The 21,904-nt window shown below is 45.1% G+C and overlaps 1 protein-coding gene across 1 annotated transcript in view; it reads left to right on the top strand.

Annotated features, from left to right (window-relative positions):
- The first annotated feature begins 15,395 nt into the window (after positions 1-15,395).
- LOC148775584 (uncharacterized) overlaps positions 15,396-21,904 on the top strand; it is a 55,077-nt gene continuing 48,568 nt past the window's right edge. Inside the window, exons 1-2 of the mRNA XM_088843456.1 lie at positions 15,396-15,446; positions 15,689-16,569. Of these exons, the coding sequence (XP_088699582.1) occupies positions 15,963-16,541 (579 nt within the window). The 5' untranslated portion in view covers positions 15,396-15,446; positions 15,689-15,962 and the 3' untranslated portion in view covers positions 16,542-16,569. The remainder of the gene's footprint in view (positions 15,447-15,688; positions 16,570-21,904) is intronic.

Below are 21,904 nucleotides of genomic sequence, written 5' to 3'. Positions count from 1 at the left end.
AAAGCTATACAGAAGTATAATTGGGGTTTATTAGCATCACTAAGTCATTAAGGTGCATTTTTCTAGTGCACTAGCTTCAAAGAAAAAATCAGATGCTTTTCATCAAGATTTGTGGTAAATTTTTCACATTGTTTAAGAGTAGTTGATTGAGTAGGAAAAAAGTCTGATTTTCAAAGAGTTCTTAGGCTATCTGAAAGCTGATAAAAGAATTGGGCTCATATTCAGTATAAGATACTTAAGTGCCTTTTTTGTGCTAACTAGTAGACCAAAGAAATGGTCTTTGTCCACTAGATACTCAAGATAAAATACAGAAGACTCATGTAAACACAAAATGACAATAAAATTTGTTTAGTGCTGTGTTGGAGGGATGGTTCAAAGGACAACTAGTTGGGAAAATGCTGGTGGCAGATTAGAGAATGGACCATGGCAATTATGTTTGGCTTTGGTTTCAAAGCCATTGTACTAAATCAGGGTAAGATTAAGGAGGGCCTGAACTGGGCGGCCTGTGGATGGAAACAAGGGGATGGGATTTCATTAGGAACACTGTATGTTGAACACTTTGTTTTTATAATAGAATGAGAATTTGTTAGTATAACATCAGGATTGGGGAAAACTGCAAGTGCTAATATAGAAGCATTGAAGAAACTTCCCAGAAAAGTCACTTAAAATGCAGAGGTCTGTTATTGTTTGAGATGGATATTTAACACTGATAAAGTTACTTTTTTGGAAAGCTAACTTTAATAAGGAAGAAAATTTTAAAATATTGACTACGCAGTTGGGTAGGGGGAATCATATATTGCAGTTGACTACAAATTGACATCATTGCCTTACCTTTATCTTGCCAAGAATCCAAGGCAATCCCCTTAATGCCTTTTGAAGAGCCAGTTCTCAAACTTCGGTTTTTACTCTGTTCCAGAGGACAAGAAATGGTACTTAATTGATAACAGCTGGGTTTGGATAACGCTTTGACTGTCTCTCAATTCTTAAGCAGCAGCATCCTGCCTGACAGTTTTTCTTCCTCTCTAATTCATATCCACAAAGCATCTCACTGACTTTAGCCAACAGATCAGAGTTGTTGCACCCTTAAGATATTTATATTTGTGAAATTATTAAAGGTCAAAGCAATCAGCAAAGAGGATGGATCAAAAGGAATTGTGGAAGTGTTTTAGATATTGGTTTTTAAAATTTATTATTTATTTGTTTGTTTTGGACACTGAAAATCACAATTGAAGCCCTGGAACTAGGAATTTGGTGGAAACTGCTTCAGTCTGTTTTGAAGGCGTTTGTTTAACTGTAAAAAAAACATCACTGAAACTGGTCGACATTGCAGAGTGAGCGGATCTAGACATTTGTCCTTCAAACCTGGTTGTATTGTTAGGTGTTTCTCAGAGGCTCAGCAAAGTAAATTTTTATGAGGTGCAGATTTGATTTCTGGGTCAGGAATATCTTCTGGAGGACGAAATTGCAACCCACTCCAGTGTTTTTGCCTGGGAAATCCCATGGACAGAGGAGCCTGGTGGGCTACAGTTCATGAGGTTGCAGTCAGACATGACTGAGCACACGCACACACAAGACATCATTGAAACTGCCCCTCTTCCAACCTTTAGCTTTCAGAAACTTTGAGAGGCCTCCTCTTTTTTTCTTTATGGCAGATGACCCTAATTTTCAATGTAGTTCAGAAGTCTCCTAGAGTAAGGAAAAATACCTGTGTATGCCCTAGGAGGAGTTACCAGCAAAAGAGCGCATGTTCTGTCCAAACTTCATTAAACTAAGAGTCTAAGAAACCTCGGCCAGTCCAGGCCATGAAGAAAAATGCCTCAAAGGAACATATCATAGTTCATATTTAGTTTTATATGGTTAATAAATATTTTGAAGAGCACATTCTTTGTTTTGAGTTTTGACATTCTTAAGGTAGGAAATGAGTTTCTAAGTCTGGAATTCCAGTTTAAGCCTACTGATTCATTACACCAATGGGAAATGTAGGCTCAGTGTACAATGACTCCATTTGGACTGATTATCTAGGAGAGGAGTTACCTTTCCACAGACTAGAGTATGGAGGTTCAGATAGTTAAGTAACTTAGGAACTCAGCTTGGTAAGTAGGAGAGCCAGAATTCCAACTCAGACCTCCTAGCAAAGAATAGTGCTTTTTTTTCCAGACACATGAAAGTTGCGAACAACACTAATTAAAGGGCGGAGAGAGGCAGCAAAGGAGAGTAGGAAGGATCAGTATGAGAATTGGGAAAGTTGGGAAGACTCGTGTCATGGAGACCAAGAGAGAACTTTAAGGAGGAATTGGTTGACTGTGCCTATATGCAGAAAAGGTTACGAAACAACTCGAAGCTCTATGAATGCATCTGAAATTTATTCAATCTGGCAAGCAGTGTCAGTAAAGGAGCAGAAGCGATTACAGTGAGGTATAAATGGGAGCTGGACAAGTAGAGACAGCAAGCATAAATTCCTTTTAAGCAATATGGCTGAAAATGCATGGCAGGGTGGAGGGGGCCGAATAGTTAGGAATCTTTGGATCTTGTTGTGCTATCATGCACTGATTGCCTGGTATGTGCTAAATGTTTTCCATACATAATGTCATTGATTCTCATAAGAATTCTACACAAAATCCCCACTTTACACATGATATTTAGAGAGGTAAAACAAATTTCCCAGATGACATGGCCTCAAAGCTTCAGTGTTCAAGCCTAAAGTGTTTGGCTGAATTACTAGCCGAATTCATAGCAATTCCTTTGAGCAGAGGAAGAATGTGCATGAGATAAGTTTGGAAGTGATGGGGGAATGCAGGAAATGGGAGAGGAGAATTCCAGTTTGAAGTCTCAATAGTAGAGTCCCATGAAATGAAAATGCCTGTGGACAAATAAACATACGTGGGAGGAATACTAACCCACTCCACTGCATTCTTTCTAAATGAGGGAAATATATAAAGAGTATACTGTAAGGCTACAGTCAATGGGGTCTCCAGAGTCGGGCACAACTTAGCGACTAAACCATCTCCACATATGGCCATTTAAAGCAAAGTTTCAAGGAATGTTTATGACTGAGGGAAATGTATGAGTTATAATGTTAAAGTGAAAAAAAAAAAGGAAGCAAAATTGTATGTAAGGGATTTTTTTTTTAGCACTAAAAGAATGAGGCCTAACAATGGCTGTCATTTGAGTAGTGAGATTATGCATATTTCCTACTTCTTAACCTTCCATATTTTAAACAATGAGCCTTTATTTTGTAATCAGAAAAAGTAAAGTGTAAAAATGTTTGATGTTTTTAACATCTGTAGTCAGTACAGATGAGGCTTAGTCAGCTGAACTGCAGACTTACCCAGTGATCATATCTGTGGGCCCTAAAATTTCTGATAATAAACCCACTCCTTTGGATGTATGCTAAAGATCCTAGGGCTCCTAACAAATCCCTTCGTTAAGGCTCCTGTTGTGTCAAGACTCCTGTGTGACAGCAGGAGACTCCTCAGCAACCTCTCCTGGCCTGCCGTGTTTTTTCTGGTTACATGTGGTTATAGCATCAATTTTCTAGTGGTTATTTTGTGCTAAGCACCATGCACAACAGTTCCAGAAAGAATTCTGCTGAACACGACTAGACACCACAGTTTTATTAACAGCTCAAGAGATTTAGCCTGCTAAGTCTTTAGACAATAATTAGAATGTGCAGTTTGTTTTCCTGTCTGCCATACACTATTGCTATGATATTACAAATGCTTTTTTGTTTGTTTTTTTACTGCGATGTGCAGCATGCAGGATCTTAATTTTCCGATCAAGAATCAAACTAGCGCTTCCTGCACTGGGAACACACAGCCTTAACCACTGGACCGCCAGAGAAGTTCCAAATATGCTATTTTTGAATGAAGAAATTAGAGACAGAAACCAGGGGAGTGGGCTTCCCTGGTGGCTCAGTGGTAAAAATCCGCCTGCCAATATTTTCCTTTTCTGGTTTTCATTTCCATGACAAACTGCTAAGAAATATGGATTTCTGTTTATTCTTGTGCAGAAGAGTTGAAAATAATGATAAATGAACAAATGAAAGAAAAATAAATAATAGGTCCTAGGTCTTGTCAGTCAAGGAATATGAGCCACGACAACTGTGGGAGGAAAAGAAGAGAAAAGCTTCGGTCACTGTTGCAACCTCAGCCTCTTCCGAGCCCCGTCCTCTGGCAAGGACCTGGAGGGTCTCCTTCTGCTGTTACGATGGTCCTGCTGTCCGCTCCAGGAGCAGGCCAGCTGTAGGCACTGTTTCTCCTGTCCTATGTATCTTCCTCCTGCCTCCTGTGCTCCTGGTACTGCTTCCTCTGTGCCCAGACCATGTGCCTGGGCTCAGGCATTGCCACCCACATGCCCCTTCCTAGCTCCTGGTCCCTGAATACTGAGCCACTCCAGCAGGTGGTGGAGGACAGGCCTGTACTCTGGAAATAGACATCTCCTCCCTTTTGGCAAGGGCAATTGCTTTTCTTCCTTTCTTACTCATTGGTATCCAGAGAGGGCCAGGAAGGACCTAGCAGCCTCCTCCTCTAGAGCTGGACGCATATCTGCAGCTGAGCCCCCGTGATACTGCTGTTATGATCTTGACTAGAGTGCTTGCCAAGCAGGCTGACGGGGAGGGATCTATGGAAAGATCCCAAACCAACGAGGCTAGAGGGTGAATAAGAGCTAAATCTGGAGAACTACAGGAGCCAGCATAGAAAACCAAATTCAGCTGCAAGCCAGAGGCAGAAGGCTTGGATCCTGGCTTGGATCGGCCTAGCGTACTCCCTTCGGCTGCTTCACTGGTTGTCAGCTATGTAGGGTTAGTATGTTACACCGGTTCCACGAGCTCACACGCACACTGGTTCATGCAATCTGGAGACCAGAGAATCCCTTCCATCCAGGGAGAGACCCAGGCCCAGATGGGGAGCCTGTGATGGGACTGCTCCTCCCCCTTTCCTCTGCATGGGGAAGGAAATTCTTCCTCAACCACCAAGGCTCCTGAAAAACTGAAGCAGGTGCAGATTTATATCTGTTTGCATTAAGAATGCGGAGAAGACAATGGCACCCCACTCCAGTACTCTTGCCTGGAAAATCCCATGGACGGAGGAGCCTGGTAGGCTGCAGTCCATGGGGTCACGAAGAGTCTGACACGACTGAGTGACTTCATTTTCACTTTTCACTTTTCACTTTCATGCACTGGAGAAGGAAATGGCAACCCACTCCAGTGTTCTTGCCTGGAGAATCCCAGGGACGGCAGAGCCTGGTGGACTGCTGTCTATGGGGTCACACAGAGTCGGACACGACTGAAGTGACTTAGCAGCAGCAGCAGCAGCATTAAGAATGAAGGCGATGCCGAGGCTCTCCCTTTGGGCATAATAAAATAGAGAGCAACTCAGAGATAAGATGGTGCCAGGGAAGGAAATATGGAGGGCGGCTTGTGAAAAGACATGGGCAGCTTGGGAGAGATGAGAGGGGCTGAGGCCTTAGAAGTGCAGCAGAGGGAGGGCAGTTGACTGGCCTGAGAGGGATGATAGAGCAAGGAGAGAGGTTCAGCCGTGTCCCCACGTGCTTTAATCCTTGAACTCAGCATGGGCAATGTGTTGAGTCTGTTTGACTGTGCTTTGGGTAAGGATTGAAAAATACTTACTTAGCAATGACATAGTAATGCTTACTAGAGGTGGCTGCCTGTATTTTAACTATAGCGTTTGTTTTTTGTTTTTTTTTTATAGCACTGCGCAGCTGTGCGATCTTAGTTTCCCCACTAGGGATCAAACCCACGCCCCCTGCAGTGGAAGCTTGGATTCTTAACCACAGGATCACCAGCTGCTGCTGCTGCTGCTAAGTCGCTTCAGTCGTGTCTGACTCTGTGCGACCCCATAGACAGCAGCCCACCAGGCTCCCCTGTCCCTGAGATGTCCCTAATTATAGTATTGTGATGTTCTAATACATTTTCTGCTCTGGGAAGTGTCCTTATTACATGGGGCAGGTACCCAGTGAGTGGGTCTGTACTTTGGGACTCATCTCCTCGGCACAGCTGGTTGATCCTGTGAAAGACACTTTGTCTCAAGAGGGCTCTCACATCTCTTCATAGCCCAGTCATTGGTGGTATTTTTATGGGACCAAACTTGGATCTGCTTGCCTTCCATGCAGCAAAGCCAGTCCACGGACGCTGGGTCATGGTGAAGGAAAGGACGGCGTTTATTGCAGGTGTTATGCAAGGAGAAAAGGGCCACTCCTGCTCCAAAATCCTAGGCTCCTGGATGGCTTTGGGGGAAGGGTTTTCAGAGGCAGAATGGAGGAGGGGGTCTCAGGGTGGGGGATCAGCCTGCGTGCATGCTTCTGATTGGTTGGTGGTGAGGTAACAGGGCAGTATTATACTTAGGAGTCAACATCAACAGCTTTCTGGGTCCAGCTGGCCTGGGGGCTATGTGCTGGTTGTCAACAGGCAGTCAGCTTCCTCCACCTGCTATTTTTTTTTTTAATTAATTAATTGATTGATTCTTGGCTGCCCTGGGTCTTTGTTGCTGCAAGTGGTCTTTCTCTAGTTGTGGCAAGCAGGGGCTACTCTCTAGTTGTGGCAAGCAGGGGCTACTCTCTAGTTGCAGTGTGTGGGCCTCTCGCTGTGGCGGTTTCTCTTACTGAGAAGCATGAAATCCAGGGTGTGCAAGCTTCGGTAGTCGTGATGTGCAGGCCTAGTTACCCCATGGCATGTGGGATCTTCCCAGACCAGAGATTGAACCAGTGTCCCCTGCACTGGCAGGTGGATTCTTAACCACTGGACCACCGGGAAGTCCCTAGTAGGGGTTTTTAGTATCTGCAAAATAACTTAAGAATGTGCATCAGACTTATCTTTACTTTTTCTACAGTGAAGGCAGGGGTTGGCGGGTGGGGTGGGGTTGGGGGATGGGTCCCTGTGACAGATTTATTGTTTAACTTACGACTACTCTTCTGCCTGACTATGCGATCTTTGTTTCTGCATTCATTACTTCCCCAAACATTAACTGCTGGGACCTGTTGTTTGTTCCACGCGGAGGGCCTAGGAGGTCACAGTGTATTTCTATAGCCTCTTTTCCCAAGAGGCATCAGTGGAAACAGAAGGGTCTGTCACTGGGAAGGCCACTAACGAACTTGCTCAGTTTCAGTATGAAAGTCAGTCCACAACCCAAGCCAGGACAGGATCTCCTCTCAGAGCAGAGAGAGACTAAGCCAGTCTCTCTCTGCAGCGGGGCAGGTGGGATGTAAGAGGCCAGGGAGCTACTGGCACACAGCCTCCCGGAGGAGCCCAGTCTCCTTAGTGGGGAAAGCTAAAGTCAGCATGCAGAGAACCAGACATTGACTCCGTGGTTCTAGTTATATCTGCAAGTGAAAGTGTTAGTCTCTCAGTCACTTCTGACTCCTTGAGATCCCATGGATTGTAGCCCACCAAGTTCCTCTGTCCATGGAATTCTCTAAGCAAGAATACTGAAGTGGGTTGCCATTTCCTTCTTCAGGGGATCTTCCCAGCCCAGGGATTGAACCCTGGTCTCCTCGAGGATTCTTTACCCGCTGAGCCACCAGGGACTGAGGCCCAAACTCAGGGTTTCTCTCCCGTTCCTCTAGTTTAGCTGCTGTTGAATTATCCTTCCAACAAGCCCCACAACCCTGTTTTTCTTTCTCAAAGTAGTTTTTGGTTTCTTGTATCACACTCCAACAGGTCTCTCTTACACGGGTGACAAACTGAGCAGATTAAATTAATCTTATCCAAAACTTTCTTCATTCTCAGACCACAGATCACTCTGCACCCCCTTTAAAAGCTCCATGACCAGAGCTTGTATCCTCCCTTCTAGGAAACTCTCAATCCTAGAAAGACCTGGGAGATGCCTTTGAGAGCCCACAGTTCAGGAGAGAATAGGAGACCCAGACGCCCAGGCACTTTCCTGGAGTTTCCTCAGAGGATGTCTGCTTTTAGCTTTACATTGACCCAGCCCCTTCCCATAAGAAGCTGAACATCTGCAATATAGCAAAACTCATTTTTAACTATGCAGACAAATGCACTGTATCTGAAATCGTTTGGTATCATTTTGTGGGCTCTGGTACTATATTCCTTTATGTCTTCGTGCAGAAAGAACTCAGCGAGCAGTAGAGTGATAGATAAGAAGTGATAAACCCCATGGACTGTAACCTGCCAGGCTTTTCTGTCCGTGGAATTCTCCAGGCAAGAATACTGGAGTGGTCTGCCATTCCCTTCTCCAGGGCATCTTCCTGATTCAGGGATTGAACCCAGGTCTCCTGCATCACAGGCAGATTCTTTACCATCTGAGTCACCAGGGAAGCCCAGAATAGAGTGCTTGTGAGCCTTAAGAGTGGGTGGGCAAGAGAATGTCACACCCTGATAACTTATTGGGCTACAATTTTAAAATCAAAGGAAAAGTGGGGAGGGGGAGAAGACCTTCTTTGTTTTTCTTGAGTAGACGTCATGGTTCCATCATCAGCTCCTCCTCCAGGTTGAACAGGGGAGTTTTCTTGTCCCTACATGGTCAAGCTAGGTCCACAAATTATTGGTTTTTTCTGTGTGCAGAGAGCATGTCATAGGGATCATTAACTTAGTGAGCTCACTGGGCAGGATGTAGGGCTCACACCACCATTGTTTTATTGTTTGGGGCATGTCTTCTGCTTCTGTTGCAAGGTTTTGTTGCTAAACAAGCCTGCTTGGTTTTCTGGTTGAGCATAGCTCCTTTCTGGAGTGATCATTAACTTACAGGGGTCCCCTATATTTTTTTCTATGGGCTTCCCAGGTGGTGCTAGTGCTAAAGAAACTGTCTGTCAATGCAGAAGACAAAAGAGACACAGATTTGATCCCTGGGTTGGGAAGATCCCTTGGAGAAGGGCATGGCAACCCACTCTAGTATTCTTGCCTAGAGAATCCCATGGACAGAGGAGCCTGGCATGCTAGCGTCCACAGGGTCGCAATGAGTTGGACACGACTGAAGCGACTTAGTGTGCACATCCCCCAAGTGGAATTAACTATCTAATCATCTCTTTTGTCCCTTTTTACTCTGTCCCTATCATATCTACTCACCTAGACCCTGCTCTGTACTGCATGACTCATGGATCTTCCCCCCTCACCCTCTGAAAAAGCACATTTACACAAACAAAACGTGCTAGGAATCTGACAAACGTACAAAGCAGCAGATGAGATTCCTGATTGGAAAGAATGACTCTCAATGGAACATAAGTAGATCCCCTCAAAGCACATATATTTCACATGAGTGTGAGACTACATATGTAATATATGAAAAGGAATTTGGTCTCTTCCTGAAATAATAATCAATATCTCACTTGAGATGAGGAAGTGGGAGTGCTGCAGTCACGTTATAGATCATGGTCCACTTGCTCCTGCACACGCCTCCCCTCTGTACACTGTGTTCCCTTGCTGAGTGGGAGCATCTGCTGATCTTCATTTTGGCTCTGCCATTTCACACAGAGTATGATGCTTTAGTGAAGAGAGAGAGGAGTTCAAATTACAGAACAGAAAGTTCAATTTTGGCCATGTTAAGTTTGAAGTCCCTGGGGGGCACACTGGTGGCAATATCCAATGGGTGATCACCTATCGGTTCATGTCAAACTTTTAGATTTGAGCATCATTGGCATTTCTATGGTCATTGATACCTTGGACCCCAAGAGAGAAAGAATCTGAGAAGAGTTTATAAAATGAGAGAAGTAAACCCAAAGAACAATATTTATGGGATTGAGGGAGGAAAAGATGTTAGGGAGAGCATCCAAGGAGACAGAAGAAAATGAAGGGTGACAAGTGTATCAGTAGCCCCAGGAGAAGAGAATTTCAAGAATAAGAAATGTAGAGAAGGGGACTAATTAGATAAGGACTAACGTGGCCCTCTGGTTTAGCAATACAGAAGTCTGGTGACATTGGAGAGAGCAACTTTAGACATGGGGTAGAGAATCCAGATGTCAAGGGGCTGAAACTGGGGACCCTGGCCCCAGTCCACAGGGGGATGGAATTTTCCCTGCCTCTGCTTAGCAGTCGGTGTTGACAAGAAGATAGAAGGATAAGGAGACAAAGGAGGTGGAGAGATAAGAGGAGAGTTACAAGTATGGCTGTGTTTGGAGAATGGGGTTTCATCATAGAGTGCAGCCCTTTTAAGTAACAAAAAGACTTAGAGTATGACCAAGGGGATGAGTGGCTCAAGCAGTAGGAAGAACAAAGGTTATTGGAGACAAAGGAGTCAGAGACTTTAAGATTAAGGGGGAGAATGTATTATCCACAGAGATACTAAGTTATTTACGATGATGACAGTATTTCCTAGTGAATGTTGGGAGACAGGAAGATGGTGTTGCCAATACGGGGAGACTCAAAGCAGAGTGATGGTCCAAAAGAGGTGGTGGGAGGTGGAAAGATGCTGACCACCCTCCTCCTTGTCCCGTCGTAGATGGACAACAGGACTGAGTCAACATCTCTCAAGAGATCAGCAAGGATAGCCATGTCCCCAGCCAGATTTCAGTTAAGGTAGAAGGTGGAGGGAGCTCCTTTCTGTAGGTGAACAAAGATTGCACGTGATACAGGCTCAGGAGGCTGAGAGTAGTGGCAGGAAGATCAGAGGGCAGCATCAACCAAGACTATGGGAAGACCAGGTAGCTGGATTGACTTGTATTTTGGGTGTATTAACTTAAAAATTAGTCACAACCTGAAAGGAGAGAGTGTTTTATATGGTGGGAATGTTTAGGACTCCAAACCCAGGAGACAGAATCTCAGTGGCCCTAAGAGACTGCTCCAAGGAGGTGGAAAAGGGCATCAGGCTATATAAGTTTGCAACAGAGGGGGCCGGCAATCTGAACACCAAAGATTTATTGTTAAGTAAGGTAAACCAGATATCAAGTTAAAGCTTTTAGCATTCTTCTGTGCAAGATGCAAGAGTCTGGGATTATTGAAGTCATTCCTTTCATACGCATCTCAACTATCTGGGGCCAGCACCCTGCATTTTTACAGAGATATTCTTCTCTTCTTGAATTCCCTTAGGTCTCACCGAAGGGTTGTAATCACTGATGATTGTGACATCCTTAAGTTCTTCATTTGTGGAGTGGTGCAGCTTGTCGGCATGGCTCAGAAATTCACATCTGGAGGGCTGGAACTGCAGATGGCTGTGACACCTCTTGCCCACCACATGGCAGGGAATATTTCATTCCACAGGCGTTAGCCTGGGATGACAAGGAGGGAGCGAGGCGCAGTGAGACTGATTGACCATGATTGAAGTGGTCTCCATGATGTACAGACCGAGACCCAAGGCAACTTGATGTACAATTAAGGGCTTTGCAACAGGTTCCCAACAAAAATATGTGGGGGTTGTTTGGGAGTCTCTGCAAGACCTGGCCCTGGTGAAGGGATGAGTAATTAGACTGCATCAGGATAGAAGCAGGCAGTAATCTCCTGCACCCCAGCCCTCAGTGGATATTTCTTTGCCATGGATCCTGTGACAGGTCCCCATGACCCATTCATGCCACTCTCTTTTCTAAAGGGAAGCCATGCTCTTTAGTCAGGATTGATTTCACTTCCAGTCCCAGCAGTGTGTTTGTTGTCAAATAGCTAGAGAAAGCCCGTCTTCCAGCCCAGTGACTGATTCAGGGGAAGGGCCTAAGGCAGCTCCCCCCACTCCCCAGCTGCAGGGGTAGATTTGGGACTTCCCTAGTGGCTCAGCAGTAAAGAAACCGCCTGCAATTCCGGAGACCCAGTTTCGATCCCTGGGTCGGGAAGATACCCTGGAGGCATGGCAGCCCATTCTAGTATTCTTGCCTGAGCTAAGCTTCCTGTGTTACACAGCAGCTTCCCTTCAGTATCTGTTCTACACTTGGTTGTATATATATGTCAACGCTACTCCCTCAATTTGTCCCACCTTCTCTTTCTGCCCTGTCTCTGCAAGTCCATTCTTTATATCTACAGACACCTATTTACAGTTTGTTGAACCTTTTGTGGGTTCCCTTATGATTCAGATGGTAAAGAATCTACCCACAATGCGGAAGACCTAGGTTGGATCCCTGAGTTGGGAAGATCCCCTGGAGGAGGGCGTGGCAAGACACTTCAGTATTCTTGCCTGGAGAATCCGCATGGACAGAGGAGCCTGGCAGGCTACATTCCATGTAATTGCAGAGTCGGACACGACTGAGTGACTAAGCATACATACACACAGAACCTTTTGCACTATTACATCTGTACTCTTAATAATCTCCCTAAGCTAGTTGTTTGTTTTTAGTGTTCTGTTAATGAGAATGTTCCCTCCCATCTCTGATCTTTATCACATTGTACAATATTGCTTGCTTTCCCTTCCTTCTCTCATTTATGCAGGGAACATTTATCCAGTGTCCATTATGTGGCAGGCACTGTGCATACATAGTGAACAAAACAATCATCTCTGCCTTCAGAGGTTTATGTTCTAAGGAAATATAGATAATAAACAAAATACATACGTGAAAGACACATACACAAAACACAAGTGAAAGACACATACACAAACAAAATACACAAGTGAATCACACGCACACATGTGGGGATTGGGGACAGGAGGAGAAGGGGACGACAGAGAATGAGATGGCTGAATGGTATCACCGACTTGATGGACGTGAGTTTGAGTGAACTCTGGGAGTTGGTGATGGACAGGGAGGCCTGGTGTACTGTGATTCATGGGGTCGCAAAGAGTCGGACACGACTGAGCGACTGAACTGAACTGAATGATGTATATGTGTATATACACATATATACTTTATTTTTAGCCACCCCATGAGGATTATGGGATTTTAGTACCCCTGACCAGGGACTGAACTGGGGCTGTTAGCAGTGACAGCACAGAGTCCTAGCTAGGGAATTCCCTACATACCTTTAGATAGTGATAAAGTAGAAAAATCCGAAGCAGGGAGGTTTTTTTTTCTGTTTGCCTCATTGAGAAAGTTGTTTTTGCTTCTGAGTAAAGGTCTGAAGGAAGAGGGGCATGTACCATGTGAGACTATGGAGGGGAAAACCTTCCTGGCTGAGGAAAGAGGTCTGTCAGGTGGGCATGTGCCTGGTGTGCTTGAGGAACAACAAGGAGGCCAGTCTAACCAAAAGGAGTCCTGGGAAGGGAGAGGAGGGAGAGAAAAGGCCAGAGATGTGGGGGAGGGCTTTAGGGGACGTGAGCACCTCAGCTTTCACAGGAGAGATTTGGGTAAGTTTTAAATAGAGAATTGGCATGATCTAACTCAGACTTAAAGGAAAGAAGGACTCAAGGATGACTCCAAGTCTGGGGCCTGAGCAAATGAAAGAACTGACTTGCTATTAACCGAGCTAAAGACTTAGAAAAACAGTCATGTGCATGGAGTGTACCGTGTGTGTGTCTGGAGAAGGAGAACAAGTGGTCAGATTTGGACATTTATGTTTGATATCCATTTGAAGAGGTCAGAAGGACAGACAAATATTTGAGTCTGAAGTTCAGGGGAGAGGTTGGGGTTAGGGATCTGTTTTGAGAATCATTAACATAGTGATGGCATTTAAAACCACAAAAGTGAATAAACCAACTCAAGATCTTTTTTTGCTTTTACTTTGAAGATCCTTTCCCTAAACTGTGGCAGTCCTTTAATTCATATCTTTAGATACTTTATTTTGCAACAGACTGAGTGTACTGAAAATGAAGAAGTGGCGTTTTACGTCTGGCTAACTCCAACTCTGGGAAAAGGATGGGGTGAAGCAATCTTTTTGTAGTCACTTTCCATTGAAGTTAAGGGTTTTGCTAATTGGGTGAAGATAAAATAATATATCAGTTCAGTTCAGTCGCTCAGTCGTGTCCGACTCTTTGAGACCCCATGAATCACAGCACACCATGAATCACAGCATGCCAGGCCTCCCTGTCCATCACCAACTCCCGGAGTTCACTCAAACTCATGTCCATCGAGTCGGTGATGCCATCCAGCCATCTCATTCTCTGTCATCCCCTTCTCCTCCCACCCCCAATCCTTCCCAGCATCAGAGTCTTTTCCAGTGAGTCAACTTGTCGCATGAGGTGGCCAAAGTATTGCAGTTTCAGCTTTAACATCAGTCCTTTCAATGAACACCCAGGACTGATCTCCTTTAGAATGGACTGGTTGGATCTCCTTGCAGTCCAAGGGACTCTCAAGAGTCTTCTCTAGCACCACAGTTCAAAAGCATCAATTCTTCGGCGATCAGCTTTCTTCACAGTCCAACTCTTACATCCATACATGACCACTGGAAAAACCATAGCCTTGACTAGACGGACCTTGGTTGGCAAAGTAATGTCTGTGCTTTTTAATATACTATCAAGGTTGGTCATAACTTTCCTTTCAAGGAGTAAGCGTCTTTTAATTTCATGGCTGCAATCAGCATCCACAGTGATTTTGGAGCCCCAAAAATAAAGTCTGACACTGTTTCCACTGTTTTCCCATCTATTTCCCATGAAGTGATGGGACCAGATGCCATAATCTTTGTTTTCTGAATGTTGAGCTTCAATATATATTTGACTATATTACTTCAGCTTAATGAATTTATCAATGTCTTAAGATGTATATAAAATAAATCAATTTTTAAAATATTCAAAGTATTATTGTGAGCATTAATTTATTTCTTTGCTAACACCATGCATTATAATTTTACATTATTTCTGCAACTTTATATATATGGTGCTATGTCAAAGTTGTTTTTTTTTTTTCAAAGTTTTTTTAATTAAAGTACAATTGATTTAAAATATTATGTTAGTTTCAGGTGTACAATATAGTGATGCAATACTTTTCAAAGTTGTTTGAAGTTTAAAATGTTTGATTATCTGGAACAATGAAAATTTCCTCGTACATTTGTGTAACAATTTTATTTCTCCTCTTGAATTACATCCTTCTTTGTAAATTGAGTTACTGGAATCTTTGTTTTTTTAGATATATATTTAAACAAAACTTTATACATTTGAGGGATTTTTTTGTTTGTTGTTTTCTGTAAACATTTTTCTTTTAAAAATCCTGTCCAGTTTTTGAATGTTAGTCCTCCTTTGCAGTTTCTTCTCTTGTTTCAAAGCTTTGGGAATGCTGACATTTTCCCATAAATCTCTTTTATCCTATTTAATATAGTGTTTCTGTGACGTTCTTTAAAATATTTAGAATTCTAATCCGCATGGAGTTTATTTTGATGTATAATGTAGAACTTCCTTTTTTTCCCTCCAAATGTTCATTCATGTATGCGAGCATTCCTAAGTAATCCCGTTTTACAGCCGTGTTTGGGAATATTAATTTACTGTGCGTCACATCAGGGTTTTAGACATATACACATGTTTGTTCAGTCTCATTCCTTTCGGTTGATCTCAGCTTCTATTTTTGGCTCTTGTTTCAGTCCCAGCCTAGCAAGTAGAAACGAACATTTTGCCCCCTGCAGGCTGCCTCGGTCCCAGAGGACCTGATAAGCCTGGGGCGGGGCCTAGAATCTGCCCTCGGAGCCCGCAGCCCGGGTGTGTGTGGCGGGGATGTTGTGTGTGAGTGTAGGGGTGTGTGTGTGGGGGGCCCTATGTGTCGCTCTGTCTCTGCAGGAGGATTTGGGGCGCTTTTGACCGGCCTCCTGCTGTCTAGGTCTCCTGGAGTCTCTGCTTGCCCCAATCCCACGTCTCTAGTGCCTGTAAGAGCTGGGCCCGTACCCGGCTGTCAGGCGGTAACTGTCCCCTTCGCGCTCTCGCTTTAGCGTCTTTCTTTCCAGGTCCGTGATGAGGTCACGTGGTTCTCGCCCTCTGCGCGGAATTCCGCGGCACCAGGCGCTGCGCCCGCAGGTTCTAGGAGCTGACTTTCCAGTCAGCAGCTTCCTGCGTTTCCCCCCCACTTCCTCGGCCGCCCCCATCCTTCTCAGCACATCACGGACTGTACCCACTCCTAACAGGGAGCTCACTGTTGAAATGCTGTTGAAGCAGACACCGTTCAAACATGAAAAATAAAATATTTATTCAGCAGACGCATACATACAGAACGTGTGCCAGATGCTATTGTCAGATGAGGCCCGGACTGAGTCAGGCCGGGGATGCTCGAACCAGACAAGTTTGGTTGCCAAAGTGGAAATCAGGTTTGGGGACATCTCAGGGAATGAGAAGAGAGCCGGGAGAGGGGTCGTCCTGGAGTCGTCAGCGCTGAGGAACAGGCTGGCGCGTGCGCCCCTCTGCTCACTGCCTCCCTTCAGTCAGCGAGCCGCCGGGGAGGAGGGCGTTCGGGACCCGCACCGTCTCGGGCCTGGCGCCGCTCAGCCCGACGCCGAGGCCTGTCTGGAGCCGCGGCCGGACGGCGCCCCCACCGCCGCGACGCCCGGCGCGCCCCTCCGCGCGGGAAGGCCGCGCGTTCCCTGGTCTCGGCCGGGCCTCCGGGCGCGCCCAGGCGGGGGAGCTCGCGGACCGGACATTCCGCGGTTGGCCTCTGCCGGCGCGGCCGCCTACGCCCGGGCGCGTCAGGGCTCCTCCCCGGGGCGCTCACACAGAGCGCCCTCGAGGGCTGCGCCACGCGCTCGGGACCGTGCTGGTTATTTTTTTAGACACTGGCTGACACTCTACGTCCGGAAAACCCAGTGATAATTGGAGAGTAAAACTTAAATTACAGGTGAGCCAACCAGCGGTAGCAGCATTTCCGTGAAAAAACCCCCGAAAAGCACAGGCGCCTTCCGATGCCTGGGACCCGGGACCAGCGAGAGACGGCAGGGCAGGACCCACTGTCTTAGAAGGGACATTGGGGGTTCAGCCTTGGTGCAGGGATAGGGGACCCCTGGGATGGAAGACCCCCTTTAACGTGCTCCTGGACCTGTAGGGGCAGTTTACTGTCTCTGGAGAACATACGTAACAACAAAGTCTCTGAATTCAGTATTTCTTTTAAATTAATCTGTACTTACTTATTTGTATTTATTAACCACAAACCTATCAACAGATGAAAAAGAATGTGCACGTCATACACAATGTATGTAGAAGATGCAGCAGGAGTTTTTAATCTAGGGGTACAGGGCCAAGTAAGATTGTCTAGGATTTAAGGAGTCCATGACAACCCTGAAATTGTTTCCAATTTGGGGAGTGATGTGCCTTTTTCTAGTAAGAAATTCGGTAGCTTTTATGATTACCAATGTACATAACCTTAGTTTGGTTATGAAAAACTTAACATTCAGTGGGTTTCTAGATTCAGACCACTTGGCACTGACACGAAGGTTCCCCTGAGGAGTGACCCGAGGCGCACGAATCTGGACCCCAGTGGAAGTGTTTGGTTCCCCAGTGAGGGTCATTACAGCCAGGACTTGACTTTCTCTCCTAACAGAAGCCCCTTCCACCACCACCCCAAAAGCCTCAGGGGCACAGTTGGTTTCGTTTTAAAGACAAATTAGGTTCACGTAGATCTACTTCTGCATTTCTGTGCTTAAATAGAAATAAGTCTCTGGTGGGTTTTTTTTTCCTGGATTAGTCATGCAAACGCTCTATGCCTCACTTACCACTGGGTTTCAGCCTCTGGGGCAGCCCTCGGTGCAGGCGCGGCCCAGGACCCCTCCTCCACGCAGGGGAGTCTCTGGGGAAACTTGGGTGCTGACTTCACTGGGCTGGGATTTTCCTCAGCCAGTGTGCCCAGGCAGTTAAAACGTGCTCCTTTTAAGGAAGAAAGAATACAAGATTTTTTTTTTTTTTAATTCTAAGGGAAAAAAAGAAAGATTACAAAACCACACACAATCCCACTTAATAGGCCTAACACAGTAATTTATTTTGTTTTAAACATCAGCTCTCCTGTGTGCACACATTTGCATTGCTGTAATTATAGCAGCACAGTAATTATATTGAGAACTGTTCTATTTCACAGTCTGCTACTTTTAACATACTATAGACATTTTACTGTCTACATAATTAGTGTTTTTAATGACTGTATACTTTTTCACCCCACAAGCATATTTCACATCTCCCTTTGTTGTACATTTTCATGGGTTTCAAGTTATTGAGGGTCTGTGTGTGGTGGGGTGGGGCGGGGGGTGGTTATTGCCATGAACTTGTGTTCAAGAGTTTGTGCTGAGGTCTTTTTTCTCCAGCCAATTTCTGGTGTCATGATGAACCCTTAAGCTCCAAAGAAGCCAGTCTTCCTTTCTTCCTTCCCTCTTTCCTTCCTCTCGCAAATATTTAGTGAATATCTATACTACCTGCCAGGCACCGGTCCAAACACTGAGGATAAAGAAGCGAAGAAAACAAAGTCTGTGCTACTGTGAAACTCACATTCTAGTTAGGGGAGACATACAATAAACATATATATTAAATATTATGTATTGTCTGATAATCATAAGTGCAACAGAGAGAAATGAAGCCAGGTGAGGGAGATTAGGTGTACTGTTTTTGTGTAGAGTAGTTGGGGAAGATTTTTTTCTGATTTAACATTTGAGCAGAGATACGAAGGAGGTGAAAGAGCAGCCATTTTGCAAATCTGGGGAGGGGGCTTTCATGGCAGAAGAAACACCAGTGCAAAGGCTCTGAGGCAGGGGCGTGTGCTTGGCCTGTGGGAGGAAGCCTGTGTGCTGGAAGTGAGTAAGTGGGAAATGAAGGGGATGCAAGCAGAGTGGTGGATTGTACCACATGCTGTGATAGTGGAGCCATTTGAGGGTTTTGAGGAGAGTAATGAGATGCTCTGATTTACCTTTTAAAAGAATCAATTTGATTGTCAGACTGTTAGAGTTTGGAGGTTGTTAATAATTCAGGCAAGAGATGATCTGGTGCTTTGAACCAGGGTGCATTGGCAAAGGTGGTACAGATAGCCTGGGCATGGATCCAGCGGCATTTGTTGATAGTTTGAATGTGAAGTTTGAAAGGAAGAGTTGGTGATGGCTTAAAGTTTTAGAAAGAATGGAACTGCCATATTTAAAAAATTTTATTGTTTGTTCTTCTGTTTGTGTTTTATAAAGGGAATCAGAGAATTAGGAACTTAGTTTTGGACATGTTAAATCTGAGATGCCTGTTAGAAAGCTAAATGAATAAATCAAGTAGGCAATGGAATTTAAGAAATTGCAGCTTAGGGGACAAGTCAGCTGATTTTGGAGATGTCGGTGAACTCTATATTTAAAGCATGGGAAGCCATGAGAGAGCCAGCCCGGATCTCTCTCCCTAGTCATTTGTCCAGTTGTCTACTTGACATCTCCACTTAAAAGTTTAAAAGACAACCCAAGGTCAGTGTGTCCACACACAAACATCTAATCTTACCCCCTGTACTTCTCTACGCATAGCCTCCCGTGGCTCAGTTGATGAGGGTTCTCTTCTTCCATTGCTCAGACTAAATAAGGCCTGAGAGTCATTGTTTACTTTTTGCTCTCACCTCCTACCTCCAACCTGTCAGGAAATCCCTGCGGCTCTGTCTTCAAAATATATCCAGAATCGAATCCATACACTGTTCACCACCTGCACTGCTGCCATCCTGGTCAGAGGCACTCTTAGTTATTTCTTGCCTGGGTTACTACAGTAGTTTCTACAATTTCCTCTGCTTCTAAATCCACTCCCACCTCCAGGAGTGTGTTCTCCATTCAGAAGCCAGAGGAATTATTTTCAAACATGTCAGAGCAAGTCCCTCTGCTCAAGACCCTCTGACAAAGTCTTGTGTGATCTGGCCTAGAGGACTGCACCTCTGGCTCCTACTGTTCTCGTCATCATTCACTTTGCTCCAGCAGTAGGGTCTTCTTGTCGTTCCTCAGTCATGTCAGACACACCCTGTCTCAGTTCTCTCTACTTAGAACATCCTTCTCTCAGCTATTCTCCTTGTCTTCTTTCCCCACTTTCTTAAGATTTTGCTCAGGTCACTTAGCTCACTTTCTGAGTGGGACAGCTCCTGGCAGCATCTTTCCCTGCACTGTTATGCTGGTTTCCTTGCTTTTTTTTCTAACTTTTTATAGTATAACATATGATGTAACATATTTACTCAACTATGAGCCCTTGCAGAGCACTGATAGGTGTTTTGTCTTTTTTAATTTATTGATGTGTCCCAAGGAGCCAGAGCAATACCTGGAACATAGTGGATGCTCAGTTCAGTTCAGTTCAGTCGCTCAGTCGTGTCCGACTCTCCGCGACCCCATGAATCACAGCACGCCAGGCCTCCCTGTCCATCACCAACTCCCGGAGTTCACTCAAACTCATGTCCACAGAGTCGGTGATGCCATCCAGCCATCTCATTCTCTGTTGTCCCCTTCTCCTCCCGCACCCATCCTTTCCCAGCATCAGAGTCTTTTCCAGTGAGTCAACTCGTCACTAGGTGGCCAAAGTATTGCAGTTTCAGCTTTAGCATCAGTCCTTCCAATGAACACCCAGGATTGATCTCCTTTAGAATGGACTGGTTGGATCTCCTTGCAGTCCAAGGGACTCTCAAGAGTCTTCTCCAACACCACAGTTCAGAAGCATCAATTCTTCGGCGATCAGCTTTCTTCACAGTCCAACTCTCACATCCATACATGACCACGGGAAAAACCATAGCCTTGACTAGACGGACCTTTGTTGGCAAAGTAATGTCTCTGCTTTTTAATATACTATCAAGGTTGGTCATAACTTTTCTTCCAAGGAGTAAGCGTCTTTTAATTTCATGGCTGCAATCAGCATCTGCAGTGATTTTGGAGCCCCCAAAAATAAAGTCTGACACTGTCTCCACTGTTTTTCCATCTATTTCCCATGAAGTGATGGGACCAGATGCCATGGATGCTCAGTACATATTAAAAAAATTATTGTTTTATTTGGCTGCACTGGGTCTTAGTTGTGGCTTGCGAACTTTTAGTTGTGGTATGTGGGCTCTAGTTCCTTGATCAGGGATCGAATCTGGGCCCCCTGCATCGGGAACATGAAGTTTTAGCCACAGGACCACCAGGGAGGTCCCTCAATACATGTTTGTTGAATGAATGAATGGTTGCATTTAGAGCATAATGAAATGAGTCAGATGGTTTCCAAGGCAGACTGTGATTGTAAAACTGAAATGAGAGTGATGGAAGATGCCAAGAGCAGGTATAGGGATAATGCTGAGACTCTTTCCGGGCTGGGTGCAGGGTTCAGGTAAGAGATTATGAAGACCTGAATCAAGACAGGGAATGAAAGCATATTTTAAAACTGGCAGACTTAAAAAACTAAAATTTACAGAGACCATGTGGTTATTTGTTCATTCATTCATTTGCTCAGTCTTTCATCAAATGCTTTCTCCGCTCCTGCAATACGGAAAATGTGGAGAAAAGCAGTGCTGTGTCCTGCCAGAGCTTTCCTGAGTTAAAGGGTGAAGTGTGCAAGTAAATGAAAGAGCTAGTGTATTCCTTGAGCAGGGCATTTGTCTTGGTCTCATATGGTTATCAACACTTATATGAGCTGCCAAACACCTCATAGGTGGGAAAAATGAAAGCAGAATGAACTGAACTGGCTGGTACTCCTCTGGCAAATCTTTCTGCTTTTTTGCTGCCGGGGACGTCTGGGCCTGCCTTAAGTCAAGGAGGCACAAATACAGGATCAGAACTCCAAAGTTTCCCAAACAGCTGTTCAGGGAAGCTGTGTAGGCTGAAACCCTGCTTACTGCCCCCCACCCTGCCCCCTGGGTACTGTCTGCAGCAGATCGACTGCTGGGGCAGGACATGTTGACCAGTGGAAGCAGTGCTGAGACCAGTTTTGAGACTGAGCAGGATTTTCAAACATCCAAGTCCCTGAAATGACTGATATGGATGGGGACTAGGCTTTGGCCTGCAGGGGCTACACACAGACAGATATCCCGGGACCCTGGAGTCAGAGCCAGCTGGAAACATAAACCATGTCACAGTTTCATCTTTTACAATCCTGAGTGTGTCCATGTGTGCGTAACTTGCCACGTTGATTTAGACCTTCAAGGCAAGCAAAGATCTGGATCCAGGACAGCGTGACACAGGAGCCTCCCCGACTCATCTTTGATCCAGTCTACATACTCCTCTGCCTGGGGT

The sequence above is a fragment of the Moschus berezovskii genome, chromosome 14, assembly GCF_049115385.1.
Source record: "Moschus berezovskii isolate FMDL1 chromosome 14, NW_MosBer_1.0, whole genome shotgun sequence".
In the NCBI taxonomy this organism is placed as follows: Eukaryota; Metazoa; Chordata; class Mammalia; order Artiodactyla; family Moschidae; genus Moschus; species Moschus berezovskii.
The sequence above is the reverse complement of the archived record's forward strand: the minus strand, read 5'-3'. Positions and strand labels throughout refer to the sequence as shown.